Raw genomic sequence first — 19,174 nt, forward strand, 5'->3', positions numbered from 1 at the left:
CCCTTTTCATGCTTTCACTGGGTAAAGATATCATATCTACACAGAATGTCAGATACATGTTCCTCTTTGAATCGTTAGATAGGGGTTGTTACTTGATCCTTTACCTCCAACATTCTGAGGACACATGCTTAGAGGTCAACTTGGACCTCTGCCATTTTGAATGATATTATCATGTACAGTATATTCAATTCTGCAAAAATAAGTAGTGTGGTAAGAATTGACCTTAAATGTAATCCACCCTGAGAAGTGTGAAGAGGAGAACACCACAGTGTCATAGATAACAGCACACCCCAAGGGTGTGATGACAGAGTGTGGACAGGAACTGACTGGTTGTGTAATGGCTAATGTTGCGTGTGTTGCCCATGGCTTCCCTTACCGTCTGGTTGTCTTCATAGAGCTTGAGGTCATAGCCGCTTAGCTCCACACAGAAAATGATGGCGGTCACGCCCTCGAAGCAGTGGATCCACTTCTTCCTCTCTGAGCGCTGCCCCCCCACGTCTACCATCTTGAAGGTGAGCTCCTTGAAAGTGAACTTGTTCTCCACGATGCCCGTGGTCATGTCGCGGGAGCGCAGGATGTCCTCCACGGTGGGGATGAACTCGTTGGAGGAGATGCGGTCCAGGTCGTTCAGATAGTAGGCAGTGTTATCCTCCAGGTGGTACTCGTTGGAGCGGCAGAAGCACTCCTGCACCCCTGAGTCATCCCACAGGCGCTTCATTACCCCATGCAGCTCCGCTGTGATCTCCCCTTTGCTCTCGGCTGGCCCGGTTAGGGCGAAGAGCTGCACGGCGTCGTAGGCGCGGTCAGGGTTGTGGAAGTCGATCTTGAGCGTGGCCAGGGCGCGGATGATGCGTGTGAGCGAGTCAATAGCGTTGTAGAGGATGAGGGGCTTGTACTCCTTGCAGGCGTCCAGATTGAAGCCTCCACTGTGGATGATCTTCATCTGCTTGACGATGGTGCTCTTGCCAGAGTTGCTGGTGCCCAGCAGAAGGAGCTTGATCTCGCGCCGCTGCCGCTGACTCTCTGAGCGCAGGTGGCGGTCGATCCGCCGGGAGCGCCGGGCCGCCTCCTTCTCCTCTGAACTCTGCCGGCAACCCATGGTCGTCTGCCACGCGGTGAACACTGAGGAAAACGTGGTGATCGCAGAAGAGAACGTGCCGGGTGGCAAAAATGGCGTGTATGGGATCAAACTGAAATAATCCGAAATATCAAAAAGAGCAGAGATGAGAGACTAGGCAAAAGAAAAAAGGAATGTATGTCAGAGCAGGGATTGGATTATGTTTGAATCCTTAATGCTGCAGGGGCTTGATGGGAAGAGAGAGAGACACTTTCCTTCAAACCTGCCACTCAGAGCACACAGAGAGAAATGAGAACCACAGAGCAGGAATGACTCAAGAGTATTTTATTATCCTCGTGGTCTAGGGTATGTCCGTTGGTCTTCTGTGGGTTTATCCCAGGCTTTACGACTAGCGTTGCCGTAGAGCTCTACCAGGACATGTTGGGAGGCCCACACAGAGCCTGGAGCTGGGGCTGGACTACCTGATGCCACGGGGGCTGGGGGTCATATCAGGGGTTACCCCCCTTAGGAAGCTTGCGGAGCAGGAAGGGGGAGGGAGGTGTTAGTAGAGACAGTGTTCAGGGATGATGTGTAGGTGTAGCAAAACCCCCTCGCTCTCCTCCCTCATGGCTCTCACGTCGCCATTCCCTATCTTTGTGACTGCAGTCATTCACGTCAGTCCTTCCCGCGTTGTCTGCCTCCTTCTCTCTGGGCTATATTCTGCTCTGTTTCCTCGTCTCAGGCGAATGAAAGCCCCCGTTCCTGCCAACAAAAGAAGAAGAGGAGAGACATGAGCAATGAGCACAGAGTCATGATGAATTAGAGCATAGGAGCCCGAGAGGAACAAAGAGGTGAACTGCTTCATAAACGTCTCAACACAAACACACAAAATACAAATACTCAAATGCACACTCATAAACATGTAGACAGTGGAACACAAAATATTGTACCCCCAAAGCTGACCATGTGTGTCCGCTAAAAGGCATTTGAGGACACAGCACACGTTCTCTTGGTCAAAGCCCTGACCTGTATCTCGGCTCCCCAGCTGTGTTGCCATAGTGTCCCTCTCTGTGCTCATTTCCTCTTTACTGTTTGTTTCTAACAGGAGTTTCTCCCATCTATCTCCCCATGCAGCCCTGTGTTACCATAGACCCATTCAGAGCTGAGTCACACACAAGCAAACACCCACATGTACAGACATACATACATGCATACACACACGTGCATCCACACACACTCATTCACACACACAAAAGCAAACACAAAAGGTTTCCAGGGTGTGAAATGGAAACAGATCAAGATTAATGTCTCTCCCCCTATCCACTCTCATCTCACTCCCTTCTCCCCTGGTCTCTCACTCCCTTCTCCCCTGGCCTCTCTCCTACCTTTTCCCTTGGCATCTCTCCTACCTTCTCCCTTGGCCTCTCCCCTCCCCTCCCTTCTCCCCTGGCCTCTCCTGTCTCCCTTGTTAAACTGATATAAGGGGTACTGTTTATTTACTATCACAGTGGAAAATAACTGCCTCAAGTCAACAGGTGCCCCTCACTATTTAATTCCACTGCAAAGCATGATCTGTGCTTTAACCTCCAGTTTGTGATCCTACAGGAGCACGGTTAAGAAAAACAGTCAATTCTCTCAGCTTTGGATATCTAGCCTACAACAGAAAACAAACAGATTGCCTTCAAAAATGCTGTCTACAAAATGCTGAAAACATTTGCAAAATTTTTATGGATTATTAACATTTTCTTACATTTTGAAATTCTAGTGTGAATACACTGCATGTAATGTGTTGAGATACTGCACATACATTACAGTGAAAGGGCTGCATTCAGTGCTCGGACAAGTTGAGAGTGAGCTTACGCCCATGGGACTCTGTGATAAATAGATGCACATTGTGACAGGACAGGCCGTATGGTATTGGCTGTGTAACAAATGTGAAATCACGCTGTGGCCTAGTTTTGTTGGCCAGACTACACTCCTCGGACCTGTCACAGAGCGAGAGAGAGAGAGAGAGAGAGACCACATTTCCCAAAAGCTGTCAGTCAGTGAGGTCCACTCTTGGAAAGACTGTCTGACACAGCAGAACAAAGACACAACAAAGCATCACACAACGCAAACAGAGAGAAGAGTATTGTTCTTCTGCTTCAGGCACCTGATTGCGCCAGCTCTCAAAACGGCAGAGCCAGCCAAACCAGTTAGAAAGTTGCACATCACTGATTTTTCAGAGGCCATAAAAGGAGTTATTACAACAAACGGTGCAAGAGCTCATTTCGTTCTAGTCGCCGTACTGCCTCCTCTGAGGTAATGTCTCTTCAGATAACTGGGCACTGGGCGGCAGGTAGCTTACAGGTTAAGAGTGTTGGGCCAGTAACCGAAAGATTGCTGGTTCAAAATCTATTTTAAAAAGATGAGCAAGGCACTTTAACCCTCATTGCTCCTGTAAGTCCCTCTGGATGAGAGCATCTGCTAAATTGCTCAAACTTAAAAATGTTAAATAACTGCTGAGGAGGTGGTATGATGTGTATTTTCTCATGATCATGCAACAATAACCCACATTTAATTCAGGCTCTTGTGAATGATATTACCCATGTCCCTCTGAATGCACAGACTGTCATACATTTGAAAATCAAATCAAAAATCGAATAAATTGTATTTGTCACGTGCGCCGAATACTAATAACTGCTCCTGTAAGGTCTAATTGTTTACAGGAGCAATTAGACCTTATAGTGAAATGCTTACTTACAAGCCCTTAACCAACAATACAGTTTTAAGAAATATAAGTATTAAGTAAAAATAGCTAAGTAAAAACTTAACAAATAATTAAAGAGCAGCAGTAAAATAAGCGAGGCTATATACAGGGGGTACCGGTACAGAGTCAATGTGCGGGGGCACAGGTTAGTCGAGGTAATTGAGATAATATGTACATGTAGGTAGAGTTAAAGTGACTAGGCATTGATAATAACAGAGAGTAGCAGCAGCGTAAATGAAGGGGTGGGGGGGCAATGCAAATAGTCTGGGTAGCCATTTGATTAGCTGTTCAGGAGTTTTATGGTTTGGGGGTAGAAGCTGTTAAGGAGCTTTTTGGACCTAGACTTGGCACTCAGGTACCGCTCAATTTTTAGGGCCTTCCTCTGACACCGCCTGGTATAGAGGTCCTGGATGGAAGCTTAGCTCCAGTGATGTACTGGGCCGTACGCACTACCCTCTCAGAGGCCGAGCAGTTGCCATACCAGGCAGTGATGCAACCAGGATACCCTCGATGGTGCAGCTGTAGACATTTTTGAGGATCTGAGGACCCATGCCAAATCTTTTCAGTCTCCTAAGGGGGTATAGGCTTTGTCGTGCACTCTTCATGACTGTCTTGGTGTGTTTGGAGGGTGGTTGGGTTTATTTGTTCAGTTACATAAAGTGCATGCATTTCTAAAAGGTAAAACAGGTATGTATGAAAATACCCTCAAATAAAAGGAGACATTGTTCAGTTGACCAGTTAATTGTACATGTAGGCCACTGACTTGATGGCATGACAAGGTATGCATTATGCTAATGTGAATGCATAAACACCAGGGGAAGTATGAGGCACGAGGTCGGCAGGCCTTCCATTCCAAACATGCAACTAGTCAGGTATAAAATAGGCACACTGCAGCGTCTCCACTGCTCACAGAACTACAGAACTGCTTTCTGATACACAGAAGAGCACGTTTGCTCGCAAGGCATGTGTTAAGTGTTAGTATCACTTCACAAACATGATATCAGTCAAGTACAATAAACCTACCCTTTCAAATCCATATGAAACTGTAGTATTTGAAATGGTATAACTGGATGCACTTCAAACCCTATTACCCAGGGCACACGTCACCAGTTCACTGAATCAAGGACAGTAGTTTTGATGTGGAAAATAATGACGTTGTGTGCTGTAGTGAGGGTGTGTCCCTTTAAGAGTAAGAGAGAGGAGGGAGAGGGAGCGCTGAAGGGGCCGTGGAGAGAGGCCAGGCCAGAGTCATGTTTAATGGTGAGCACTGAGGTAATGTGATAGTCAGGGTGAAACCAACTCTGTCACTCTCTCGCCTCTCCTTCACCGCTTGTTGCACACGGCACAATGGATTCCTCTGCCCGAGCTCTCCCAGTATTTCTAATTCACTGTGCCGCAAATAATTACAATATCTAATCATTACTAGAAATTAGCACATGTACTGTACTGTAGTCAAGGTCTGTCACTGTTGTATAATGGGCTATTTCTCTCATGATAGTGGAAAGCACCAATTTGCCATCAGATACAGGTCAATCATATTAGATTGGCAGGTGATGTTAATCCTCAAACAATTGGGTAATCTAAGATTCCTGGTTAACAGACATAATGCATGCACATGTCTATATTATATCCTCGTAGGCATATCTTAATTTGACCGGTTTCTCACAGCAGAAAAATAATCCTGCAACAACATTAATTATTAAGTGATAATAATAGATATACATTGTTGTAGGGGTTAGTACATTTTTGGTGAGGATAAATTAAATGAAACTTTTTAAACCTCTAATATACTACAATTTGCATTTCCTGTTGCGCAGGAAAATTATCCCGGACAACAGAGTGATCAAATTAAAATAGTACATTTGTACAATATGTGCATACTCTGTAAAACCCATACATGCATGACATTGCATCAGCATGTGTACATGTTCAGATCAACACTCGAGGCAGAATACATCACGGCCGATTGGTGTGTTGCCGGTGTTTTTCAATTTGTTTGGCATGTGAATTTGTTGTCTGTTTAAAGCCTAATCTATGGCGCTTTTATTTTTTCATATCGTTTTGGGTTAGCGTTTGGATTAGCGTTTCCATTGTACTACACACCCTTAGTTACAAGCTAGCATCGTAGTTAGCCCCTGTGGCTGGGACCTCTCCAACCTGACCAGAGCTTGGATCCTACTAGCTAGCAGGCTAGCAGTGCTAGACTACCAGTGTTTTTATACATGACTAGGCCCAAATGCGATAGGTGCGAGATGATTTCCATGCAAGAATCAAGCAGCTATGAAAAGAGATTATCTGGTTGTTAGCTCAGCTGCGACAAAAGCAGAACCTGCTTTCAAACTTCACTGACCTAGCTGCATCCCAAGCAAATCGCATCTTGGACTTTAGTCAGCCAGGGTGCCAATGAATCGGGCAGCTTTGATCTGTTCCACTCCACCGGACAGATGGTAAGCTCAACTCCGCTGCCCAGGGGAGAGACTGGTCACTACCCAGGTGTCAGAAGTCGGGAGGGAGGCAGTCTGGCTGGCCTCCATCTATCCTGGAAGATCTGATCCGGCTATCAAACAGTTTTACCCCAGTGGAGGTGGACCTAACGGCCCTGGGAGACAGCTCTGATCCTGGAGAATTACCAACAGCCGGCCAGTGGCTAGAACCCCTGTCCATACCACCAGCCTACCGCGCCTCCCAATGCCATCCACTGCTGCAGGTGTGTGGAGTCAAGCTAGCCTAGCTCGAAGCCCCCACCCTCCCTGCCTGAGGCAGTCCAATTCCACCCCCCCCCCCCCCTTCTACTCCATCACCCAGCAATAGGTATGGATCCGGCGTCATGTAATTGGTTTGAAAATGACTTGACAGACAGGACACAATGTTTTTTGCTGACAGTGTTATTAAATCAGGTTTCCTTGATATTATGAAAGGAAATACATTTTAGGTCCTGTCATTTTTACTGTCTATATAAACAATGTTGGTCTATCTGGTAAAAATGGTTACATGCAGATGTATTGTACTGTAGCAGTTTCGGTTTACACATACAAACACACTACACCAGTCCAAGGGAAGGGTTAAAACGGTTTATTACTAGCAGGCTTTGGCAGCATTCTTGATATACAAAACCCAAAACAAACAAAGTAAACACTTCGCCACCAGTGGAAGGTCCTCCAAGCTTTGTCTTTGGGGATCCAATCCTTGTTGAAATCATAATTTCCTTCTTTAAAACCTCCTTCTCCACTGTACGCTCTGTCTCTCCAATAACCTCATACTCCTTCACCTGCCGGGGTAAAAGAAAGAACTCAGGGCACGGTTAGGTAGAGGAACGGATTGGTTTCACCCGTCTGCAGTTTGGCTATGATTACAACTAGAGACAGGTGTGGCTGTTCTGCTGCTGTCTAGAGGTTTTCCCTGAGCTGTCTGTGGTCCTGCCTCTGGGGAATACTTCACATTGCTGTCCATGGTCCTGGCAGCCAAAAAACAAAGAAACCTCGCAGGCACATAACGTCCATCCACAACACAACCCCTGAAACCACAACATACCTTTCCCCTCAGCATTGACCCTGTGGTCAGAGTGGTCGAAGAAAACATGGCATGCATACGATAAATGGCATCAACATTACCATGATCCGATAGTGGAAAGGATGGAGGCTGAGGAATCACTGGGTGATCCGGGCGTTAATGTCTTTATTCTGCTTCATCCAGGTAAGGGGAGCGTGATCTGTCATCAATAAAAACTTGCAGCCCTGAACATAATATTTCAAGGACTCCAGAGCCCATTTGATTGCCAAACCTTCTTTTTCCACTGTTTCACATTTGGTTTCCCAGGGAATCAATTTACAGCTAATGTACAGTACAGGGTATTCTTCTTCATTAACTTCCTGCGAGAGTACAGCTCCAATTCCAGTGTCCGATGCATCTGTCTGTATAACCAGAGGCTTCTAAAAATCTGGCGAATACAGGAGCAGTGCATAAGGCAGTTTTCAGTTTCTGAAATGCCTCTTCGGCTGCAGGGTTCCACTGTACCATGGCAGGTTGGGACTTCCGGGTCAGGTCACACAGGGTTCCTGAAATGTTTGCATAATCCTGGATGAAACGTCTAATAACCGGTTATTCCCAGGAACCGGTTATTCCCAATTACTTATTCACTGGGCGAGGTCAATTCTGGTTCGCAGTGACCTTCTTCTCTTGTGGTTTGATCAACCCGTGCCCTATGGAATAGCCCAGATACTTTGCTTCACTTCCCCCCAGCATGCAATTCTTTGGGTTGGCTTTGAGTCCTGCTTCCCAAAGGGCATGTATGACCGCTGTTAATCGGATTAGGTGCTCCTCCCATGTGTGGCTGTAGATTATCACATCATCCAGGTAGTCTGCAGCATACGATTGAGGTGGCCGCAGAATGCGGTTCATCAGCCTTTGAGACATGGCGGGGGCTTCATGAAGTCCAAAGGGCCGTCGCACATATTGGAACAGGCCGTCTGGAGTCGAGAATGCCGTCTTCTCACAATCTGCAGGGGTCAGAGGAACCTGCCAATGCCCCTTGGTTAGGTCAAGTGTACTAACGAACCGGGCATTTCCAAGTTTTTTTTATCATCTCATCTATTCTCGGCATGGGATAAGCATCAAATTCCGAAATGACAATCAACTTACGGAAGTCATTACAGAATCGTACTGTACCATCTGGTTTCAACACCAGGTCTATTGGGCTGGACCACGCACTGTGTGACTCTTCAATGACTTCCAGCTCCAACAAATTCCCCACTTCTTTTATTGCAGCTCTCTTCGCTTCTGGCACCCGGTAAGGTTTCTTTATTTTTCATAACCAACAAACGTAACTCTGGGAAGGTGATACATCTTCGAGGGTAATATCTTCCAGCAGGTTCTCGGAAGAAGGGGAAGTGGCCGAAAGTACTGAAGTCTGTATGTTTGTTTACCTCCCCCACCATGCTTCTTGACTTACCCACTTTTTTTAACAGGTTAATATGATACACCTGTTCTGGCTTCCTTCTCCCTGGCTGATGGATGAGGTAGTTCATAGGCCCCATTTTCTGCAGCACCTTGTAGGGACCCCGTCATGTGGCCAGGAATTTACATTCCATCCTGGGTACTGACACCATAACCCGATCCCCTGGGGTAAACTCTCGGGGTTGAGCTGGACTGTGGTTATACACTCGAATCTTGGGCCTGCTGTAAATGTTCCTTCACAATGTGCATTACACTGTTTATGCGTTCTCTCATTTCTTTTATATATTCTATGACAGTGTTGTGGGGGCTGGGCTGTTCCCAGTTCTCCTTCGTCACATTTAGCAATCCTCTGGGCCTGTGGGAAAACAATAGCTCAAATGGGGAAAAGCCCGTGGATGCCTGGGGTACCTCTCTTATGGCAAACACCAAAAACAGCAGCAGCTGATCTCAGTTTCGCCCATCACGCTCCATGGTCCGTCTGAGCATAGATTTCATGGTTCTATTAAATCTCTCGACTAGGCCGTCGGTCTGGGGGATGTGCATGAAGTGTGTAGTTGTTTGATTTGAAGCAATTTACATACATATTTCATCACCTTGGACATGAACACCATACCTTGGTCCGTCAGGATTTCACAGTGTTAACCTACCCGGGAGAACATCTGTAGCAGCTTTCTGGTGATGCTCTTGGTGTTGGCACTATGCAGGGGAATAGCTTTGGGATACCTGGTGGCATAATTCACCACGACCAGTATATGTTGAAAACCTTTTGCAGACCATGGTAAATGGTCCAGTTAAAGCCATAGAAATTATATTGAATGGTGTGTCCATCGCTGGCAACGGGTTTAAGGGATTTCGTAAATCAGGAAGGGGTGAGGTTCTTTGACAGTCAGGACACCCCTGGCAATACCTTACCACATTCGCATACACCCACGTCAGAAGAAGTGTTGTAACACCCATTCTTGTGTTTTGTCTCTCTGTAAATGTCCTCCCATTAAGTGGCTATGGGCCAGGCTCAGCATTGTCTGCCGAAACGGGGTTGGAACCAACAGCTGCTCCACTGTGACGTAATTGGACTTCGTGACCTGAAGCCAACACCTCATTTGGCCGCCTTTCGTTCCAGTTCTCTGCTGCCTGTGACTGGAACGAATTGCAAAAATCGCTGAAGTTGGAGACTTTTATCTCCCTCACCAACTTCAAACATCTGCTATCTGAGCAGCTAACCGATCGCTGCAGCTGTACATAGTCTATCGGTAAATAGCCCACCCATTTTTACCTACCTCATCCCCATACTGTTTTTATTTATTTACTTTTCTGCTCTTTTGCACACCAATATCTCTACCTGTACATGACCATCTGATCATTTATCACTCCAGTGTTAATCTGTAAAATTGTAATTATTCGCCTACCTCCTCATGCCTTTTGCACACAATGTATATAGACTCCCCTTTTTTTCTACTGTGTTATTGACTTGTTAATTGTTTACTCCATGTGTAACTCTGTGTTGTCTGTTCACACTACTATGCTTTATCTTGGCCAGGTCGCAGTTGCAAATGAGAACTTGTTCTCAACTAGCCTACCTGGTTAAATAAAGGTGAAATACATTTTTATTTTTTTTACCTGGTATAAGAGATTGTTTCTCATGGAAAAATATGGAAAAGTGAGTACATTAGCAGGATTTATATACCATCTATTACCTTGACATTCTGTCTGGCGTTCTGTAGCGTGGGGTCTTCCAGCTGAGCAGTACGAAACTTTCCTCTAAACTGTGTTAACTCGGGAGGAAAAATCTCATTGGCATAAGAATTTCCAGGCCCCTCACCGTGCGCTTCTTCTTCCTCCTCTTCCACCATTTCTGGCCCATTTATCCCCACTCGGTTTCCTACCTCTTCGTCTTTCCTTCTCCTTCTTCTCCCAGGAGAAATTGGATATCGGCTACGGGAGTCGGGCAGGTAAGAACCAATTTGTTAATTTTCCTTTCATAGGTCAGGGAGTTCTTGTTTTTCCATTTTATTTTCAATGGAAAATGTAAATGGACCTGGTTATGCCCTATTACTGGCACAGCCATCTCCTTTGTCCTGTAGTCTTTTACACAATTCTTGAAAATATGGACAGTCGCCACCCAGTAGCATGGGATATGGTAGGTTTTCAATCAACTCTAGGTTACCTCTGAACCGCCCTCTGCTGGTGTTAATCTCTACATCTGCGGTTGGGTACGTTTTGGTGTCAGCATATACACAGGTGATGTGCATGGTTGGAGTGGCAGTCCTCTGCAACTGGGTTAGTAGTGAAGGCATGATAAGGGAGACAATGCTCCCGGAGTCTGGAAGAGCATCTACTTCTTTACCTTGGACCTGTATCTGACTGAGGTGCGGGGGATGGCAGTGGGCTTGGACCTGTATCTGACTGAGGTGCGGGGGGTGGCAGTGGGCTTGGACCTATATCTGACTGAGGTGCGGGGGATGGCAGTGGGCTTGGACCTGTATCTGACTGAGGTGCGGGGGATGGCAGTGGGCTTGGACCTGTATCTGACTGAGGTGCGGGGGATGGCAGTGGGCTTGGACCTGTATCTGACTGAGGTGCGGGGGATGGCAGTGGGCTTGGACATGGCAGTGGTGTAGATAAGAAATGTCGACCTGCATGGGTTCCTCCTTCTTGGGACAGTTCCATGCGATGTGTCCTATTTCTCCACAGTGGTAGCACTTCCAGGTGTCAGTATCAACCCCTCTATGCCTAGCCCTTGCTTCAGGTTGTAAAAAAAGGGTCCTTGCGCCCACATTCTCCAGACGCTCTATGGAGTCTGCAGTTGGGATGTCTTGCTCCTTCTTTGAGGCCTCCCTTTTCCTTGGTGTTTCTGTCCAGTCAGCTGGATTTGAGCAGTTTGTCAGTTGCTCGACATGGCTTTAAACGAGGTTCACCACTCCATCCGCTGTGGTGGGATTGCCCTGGCTGACAACCTTCTTCAGCTCGTAAGGTAAGCCCCGGATGTAGTGGTCAATCACTATTCTTTCCACGATGACCCCAGTATAGAGGGTTGCGAGTTCTAGCCATTTTTTTTTGCTAGGTGGACCAGGTCAAACATCTGTGACCTGGGTGCCTTCTCGGGTCGATACGTGGAAGTATGGAACCGCTGTGCCCTCAAAGAGACAGTGACTCCTAACCGTACAAATATTTCCTTCTTAGTACGGTTGGGAAACCGCTACAGTATGCTATTGCCCCCACGGTTGACCAGGCTCTTTCGGAACTTCAATCTGCCTTAATTGCTTTGCAGAAAGCCTTTGTTGAACTGAAATTGGTGCTTAATGCAGGTAAAGCCAAGTATATGTTATTCTCAAAATCACATAAAAATGTATCTGATCATTTATGCATTTGTACATTGGATGATGCCCTCATTGATCTTGTCTCTGCTTATAAATATCTGGACATCTGGGTGATGAAAAGCTATCTTTTAAAAAGCTTATTGATGAGTTAAGAAATTAGGAATAAATATTTGCTTATTTTATAGGAATAGGTCATGCCTTTCATTAAATAGCAGAAAACAAATCATTCAATCAACATCCATACCGGTTATAGACTATAGCGATATTGTCTATATGAATCTAGCTACTGTACCACTGTATTGAAGCAATTGGACAGAGTTTATCACAGCGCACTAAGCTTTATTATGGTCGATAGTGTCAATAATGTATTTCAATGATCTCTTTCTCGTTATGTGTCGGACCCCAGTAAGACTAGCTGTCGCCATTGGCGTCGGCTAATGGGGATCCTAATAAATAAAATACATTCTGTATCAGAAAGTAGGCTGGCCTTCTTTGAAGTCTCTTTGAAGCACTCCTGCATAAACTTCCGTCAAACATTACTCCGTTAACATACAGACGTACGAGATATCAGACCCGAGCTGTGTTCAAATACCCATACTATCTGTATACTGTATACTACATACTTAATGAGTATATACTACATACTTTATACTATTAGTTGCTTTTAGTATACTGTAAACTAACGGTATCCTTTCAGTTGAGCGTACTAGCGCTATGCCTGTCTACCGGAGGTTGATGCTGTTGCTATGCACACTCTTGCTAGCTTGTTAGCATAAGAAATTACTTGCTAGACATCTTGCGAAGGGTGTACTGTTGACTAACCCCATTCTGTACAAATTTACGCAACTGCGATTTTTAAATGAGGCTGCAATGAAAACTAAATGGGACTGTAGCAACTGTGTTGGCATCAATCTGGGGTGTGAATTACGTTTCTATTCAAGCATTGGTTGACATGGTAATGGCCCGATATTATTGGAGAAAAGTTGAAAAACTGACCCCTCCGATGCTGTACGTTAAATTGTGACGTGTCATCAGGGACAGGGTAGGGGGGGATACCTAGTCAATTGTACAACTGAATTCATTCATTTTTTGCATCATCACTGCAAGCCATCATGACTCTCAAAAGTCGTTACTTCTGAAGATAACTTTAGCGTCGTCCTAAAAACCCGATTCAAATTTCACAAACCTTCAAATAGGTATGTAATGACACATTATGTAAACTCTTTATAGTGTTTTATTTACGTTTTAGAGGTGATACGTTGGACAGATCGGGTATCTCGTCTTTCCCTATCACGCAGTAGGTTTAGCTGCCCCACCCATCATTTTTAAATAGATCCGACGGAGCTCAATGACTTCTTCAATCATGCAGAGATGAGCAGCATGAAGGTCTCAGACACAAATGAAACAACAACTAAATCTTACCATTTTACTTGCCCTAGCAGAGCTCGTTAGGATGTTTTCATGGTTATCCAGAGCGTTGGTGACTGTAACTGTGCAGCTGGCAACAATTTAAGAACACATTTTTACTGACACCGGCCATATTCAATGGGTGTTGATCGTTTGTAAATTCATCAGTTATTCTGTGCTCTGGAACACTCAGACGAGAGTGCTCTGAAACGACTTTACCACTTAGCTAAGTTAAGAATGACATGAATAATCAAGTCAATAAACATTTGGTAGTTAGTTAGATTGTATATACTTAATATACGGTTAGTGGGGTTGGTATGAGTTTTCGAACACAGCTCCGGTCTCAGGGGATGCTAACTCTGGAGATTATTATTGTTAATATTATTAATATTATTAATGTTTTGCTTTTCGTGTATTGATGTTAATATTGAGGTGTGTATTGAGGTGGATTGATGTTAATACAGGACTTAGCAAGACTCTTTTTTTATGGAAATGGAAAATGTTGTATACAATATTCTTGAAGCAATTGTATTATTTGTGGTCCATGTCCTAATGTACAATCAATCTACACATGACAATTTCTGAATGAGCCATCTTTCTCTCACTCTTTTTCACATGTAGTGTGGTCATTGTATTGTTTTATTATACAAATAACGAGGGCTTTGAAAGAGGTTGCAAAGGGATCTGTCTGCTAGTTTATCTTTATCCAGTTGGCTGGGCTGAATTAAAAAGAGGTTGAAGAGCAAGACAATGAAAACCAAGCCAGAATTGAAGCACAAGCAGGTGCTATTTTTGTGCTAGTGTCATGCTTAGTGATTGCTAGACACAGGAGTAATGTTTTTGCTCAGGTCATTATGTTTTAAAAATGAAGGAGGAACAGTGGAGAGTGTGAATAGTTTATAAATGTGTTGTACAGCTGTGTGTGTTCATGTTTTTAGGGGGACGATTTTGTATTTCGAGAGAGATCGTGTTATGTGTTTAACGTAGAGCAAACCTACTGTACTGTCCATTTTCCAACAGCCAGACTCATATGTTTTAAATATACTGTACACTCTTTTATTGTACCTTTATTTAACCAGGCAAGTCAGATAAGAACAAATTCGTATTTACAATGACAGCCTAGGAACAGTGGGTTAACTGCCTTGTTCAGGGGCAGAATGACATATTTTTACCTCGTCAGCTTGGGGATTTGATCTAACAACCTTTCGGTTACTGGCCCAACGCTCTAAATAAGCGAAATACTGGTATACAGAAGTGCCATTTTAAAATTCAGAAATACATATATAGATGTGGTGTTTTAGATATGATAAACTGTAGACAGCAGTCCTGGGCAGTTTTATCTCTATGGTCCTGAGTGCATTCAGCATGCAGCCCCAGGCCCAGGGTTACCAGGCCTACCTAGTATGCCACCAATTCATCTCTCCTGCCACTGAACAGGCCTGGCTTTGAGCAATAAATAGATTGTTATGTAAGTTCTGACAAAAAGTGCAATGGCATCTCTGTCTTATTAATGAATGCCGTTGTTATGTAAAGCAGCTCGACAGCAGTTACGTTCTGCAATATGCCCCATTCCCCCTTCACTCATGTCTGCACATACGCATGCCCCCTCTCCCCCTCAGACACACATATCCCCCTCTCCCCCTCAGACACGCATGCCCCCCTCTCCCCCTCAGACACACATATCCCCCTCTCCCCCTCAGACACACATATCCCCCTCTCCCCCTCAGACACACATACCCCCCTCTCCCCCTCAGACACACATATCCCCCTCTCCCCCTCAGACACGCATGCCCCCCTCTCCCCCTCAGACACACATATCCCCCTCTCCCCCTCAGACACACATATCCCCCTCTCCCCCTCAGACACGCATGCCCCCCTCTCCCCCTCAGACACACATATCCCCCTCAGACACACATATCCCCCTCTCCCCCTCAGACACACATATCCCCCTCTCCCCCTCAGACACACATACCCCCCTCTCCCCCTCAGACACACATATCCCCCTCTCCCCCTCAGACACACATATCCCCCTCTCCCCCTCAGACACGCATGCCCCCCTCTCCCCCTCAGACACACATATCCCCCTCAGACACACATATCCCCCTCTCCCCCTCAGACACGCATACCCCCCTCTCCCCCTCAGACACACATATCCCCCTCTCCCCCTCAGACACACATACCCCCCTCTCCCCCTCAGACACACATATCCCCCTCTCCCCCTCAGACACACATATCCCCCTCAGACACACATATCCCCCTCTCCCCCTCAGACACACATATCCCCCTCTCCCCCTCAGACACACATACCCCCCTCTCCCCCTCAGACACACATATCCCCCTCTCCCCCTCAGACACACATATCCCCCTCTCCCCCTCAGACACACATATCCCCCTCTCCCCCTCAGACACGCATGCCCCCCTCTCCCCCTCAGACACACATATCCCCCTCAGACACACATACCCCCCTCTCCCCCTCAGACACACATATCCCCCTCAGACACACATACCCCCCTCTCCCCTCAGACACACATATCCCCCTCTCCCCCTCAGACACACATATCCCCCTCTCCCCCTCAGACACACATATCCCCCTCTCCCCCTCAGACACACATACCCCCCTCTCCCCCTCAGACACACATATCCCCCTCTCCCCCTCAGACACGCATGCCCCCCTCTCCCCCTCAGACACACATATCCCCCTCTCCCCCTCAGACACACATATCCCCCTCTCCCCCTCAGACACGCATGCCCCCCTCTCCCCCTCAGACACACATATCCCCCTCAGACACACATATCCCCCTCTCCCCCTCAGACACACATATCCCCCTCTCCCCCTCAGACACACATACCCCCCCTCTCCCCCTCAGACACACATACCCCCCTCTCCCCCTCAGACACACATATCCCCCTCAGACACACATATCCCCCTCTCCCCCTCAGACACGCATGCCCCCCTCTCCCCCTCAGACACACATATCCCCCTCAGACACACATATCCCCCTCTCCCCCTCAGACACGCATACCCCCCTCTCCCCCTCAGACACACATATCCCCCTCTCCCCCTCAGACACACATACCCCCCTCTCCCCCTCAGACACACATATCCCCCTCTCCCCCTCAGACACACATATCCCCCTCAGACACACATATCCCCCTCTCCCCCTCAGACACACATATCCCCCTCTCCCCCTCAGACACACATACCCCCCTCTCCCCCTCAGACACACATATCCCCCTCTCCCCCTCAGACACACATATCCCCCTCTCCCCCTCAGACACACATATCCCCCTCTCCCCCTCAGACACGCATGCCCCCCTCTCCCCCTCAGACACACATATCCCCCTCAGACACACATACCCCCCTCTCCCCCTCAGACACACATATCCCCCTCAGACACACATACCCCCCTCTCCCCCTCAGACACACATATCCCCCTCTCCCCCTCAGACACACATATCCCCCTCTCCCCCTCAGACACACATACCCCCCTCTTCCCCAAACACACGCATACGCCCCTCACACACTCATACCACCCGTTCCCCCTCACACCGCATACCCTCCTCTTCCACTCACAACACACACCCCCTCTACCCTTTACACACGCAGACCCTCCCACACACGCAGACCCTCCCACACACGCATACCCCCCTCACACACGCATACACCCCGTCTCTCTCTCACAATGCATACCCCCCACACCCTCACAATGTATACACCCGTCTCCCTCTCACACATGCACACACACCCCAGGCCTCTTCCCAACAATCAGTCACTGGTTACTTTACATCACGCTGAGGTTATCTCCCTTCCTCTCCCGCCCATTTCTCGCTTTCTCTATCCCCCCATCTCTCTCTCTCTCTCTCTCAATTAGTCTCTCTCCCTACATCTCTCTCTCTCTCTCTCTCAATTAGTCTTTCTCCCTACATCTCCCATCTCTCTTTCTCCCTACATCTCTCTCTCTCTCTCTCTCAATTAGTCTCTCTCCCTACATCTCTCTCTCTCTCTCTCTCAATTAGTCTTTCTCCCTACATCTCCCATCTCTCTTTCTCCCTACATCTCTCTCTCTCTCTCTCTCAATTAGTCTCTCTCCCTACATCTCTCTCTCTCTCTCTCTCAATTAGTCTTTCTCCCTACATCTCCCATCTCTCTTTCTCCCTACATCTCTCTCTCTCTCAATTAGTCTCTCTCCCTACATCTCTCTCTCTCTCTCTCTCAATTAGTCTTTCTCCCTACATCTCCCATCTCTCTTTCTCCCTACATCTCTCTCTCTCTCTCTCTCAATTAGTCTCTCTCTCTCTCTCTCTCAATTAGTCTTTCTCCCTACATCTCCCATCTCTCTTTCTCCCTACATCTCTCTCTCTCAATTAGTCTCTCTCCCTACATCTCTCTCTCTCTCTCTCTCAATTAGTCTTTCTCCCTACATCTCCCATCTCTCTTTCTCCCTACATCTCTCTCTCTCTCTCTCTCAATTAGTCTCTCTCTCTCTCTCAATTAGTCTTTCTCCCTACATCTCCCATCTCTCTTTCTCCCTACATCTCTCTCTCTCTCTCTCTCTCTCTCTCTCTCTCTCTCTCTCTCTCTCTCTCTCTCTCTCTCTCTCTCTCTCTCTCTCTCTCTCTCTCTCTCTCTCTCTCTCTCTCTCTCTCTCTCTCTCTCTCTCTCTCTCTCTCTCTCTCTCTCTCTCTCTCTCTCTCTCTCTCTCTCTCTCTCTCTCTCTCTCTCTCTCTCTCTCTCTCTCTCTCTCTCTCTCTCTCTCTGTCTCTGTCTCTGTCTCTGTCTCTGTGCTTTGGGAGAGATGGAGGGTAGAAGGTTTACTCCCTGCCTGAGGCTGGGGTTCCTGTGGTGACAGAGCAGCCTGGTAGACTGGGGGGTACTGAGGACACCAGACTCACTGGTCAGTCAGTTACCCTCCCTGACCTGGTTCCCCTGGTAGACATGGAGACAATTGAGCTGAGCGACACATTTGCCTATAGAGTTTTCAACCATAATGAGAAATGCAGTGCAACCTAAATAGGTTGTGAGTAGGCTCACGTGCGGTGCCAAGTTTAGCTTGGTGAACGAGATTATGGTAAAGAAAGGTGGGGGTGAAAGAAGAGCTGACCTGATGGGACTCCTGATCACTTACACCGATCAATGGTGTGCATGAGGCTGTCCAAACTGCCTTTGGCATTCATACAGCTGAATGTGGACCTGTGTGCAGTTATACTAAGAAATTAGATCCATGCTGCTTGACATGTAATTTTACCTCTTCTTCTTTGTCGTCATCGCCAAACTAAAAGTAGGATGCCAATTAGATTGTTTAAATATTGAATTAAAGTGATTGAATTAGACCACCTTAAAAGTAATAAATGTTGAGTCAAAATCATAGCATCTTTCTTTCTCTCAGGCTACCAAGAAACCAGAGGAGGCTGGTGGGTGGAGCTAGGTGGAGGGCTCATTGTAATGGCTGGAATGGAATAAATAGAATAGAGTCAAACATGTGGTTTCCATATGTTTGATGTGTTTGATACCATTCCATTTATTCCATTCCAACCATTACAATGAGCCCATCCTTCTGTAGCTCCTCCCACCAGCCTCCTCTGCAAGACACTCAAGGATCTGTCTTAGAGTGGACTAAATCTGGACCTAATATTCCTGTGAATTCTAGCTGGTTGGATGGGAGGGCTGCAGGTGAATGTGTCAATAGACAG

The 19,174-nt window shown here is 46.8% G+C and overlaps 1 protein-coding gene across 1 annotated transcript in view; it reads right to left on the reverse strand.

Moving 5' to 3' along the window:
• LOC109874029 (guanine nucleotide-binding protein G(z) subunit alpha) overlaps positions 1 to 19,174 on the reverse strand; it is a 54,651-nt gene that overhangs the window by 11,859 nt on the left and 23,618 nt on the right. The window contains exon 2 of the mRNA XM_020465768.2: positions 377 to 1,819. Coding sequence (XP_020321357.1) covers positions 377 to 1,099 — 723 coding nt within the window. The 5' untranslated portion in view covers positions 1,100 to 1,819. The remainder of the gene's footprint in view (positions 1 to 376; positions 1,820 to 19,174) is intronic.

The sequence above is a fragment of the Oncorhynchus kisutch genome, linkage group LG29 (genome assembly GCF_002021735.2).
Source record: "Oncorhynchus kisutch isolate 150728-3 linkage group LG29, Okis_V2, whole genome shotgun sequence".
NCBI lineage: Eukaryota > Metazoa > Chordata > Actinopteri > Salmoniformes > Salmonidae > Oncorhynchus > Oncorhynchus kisutch.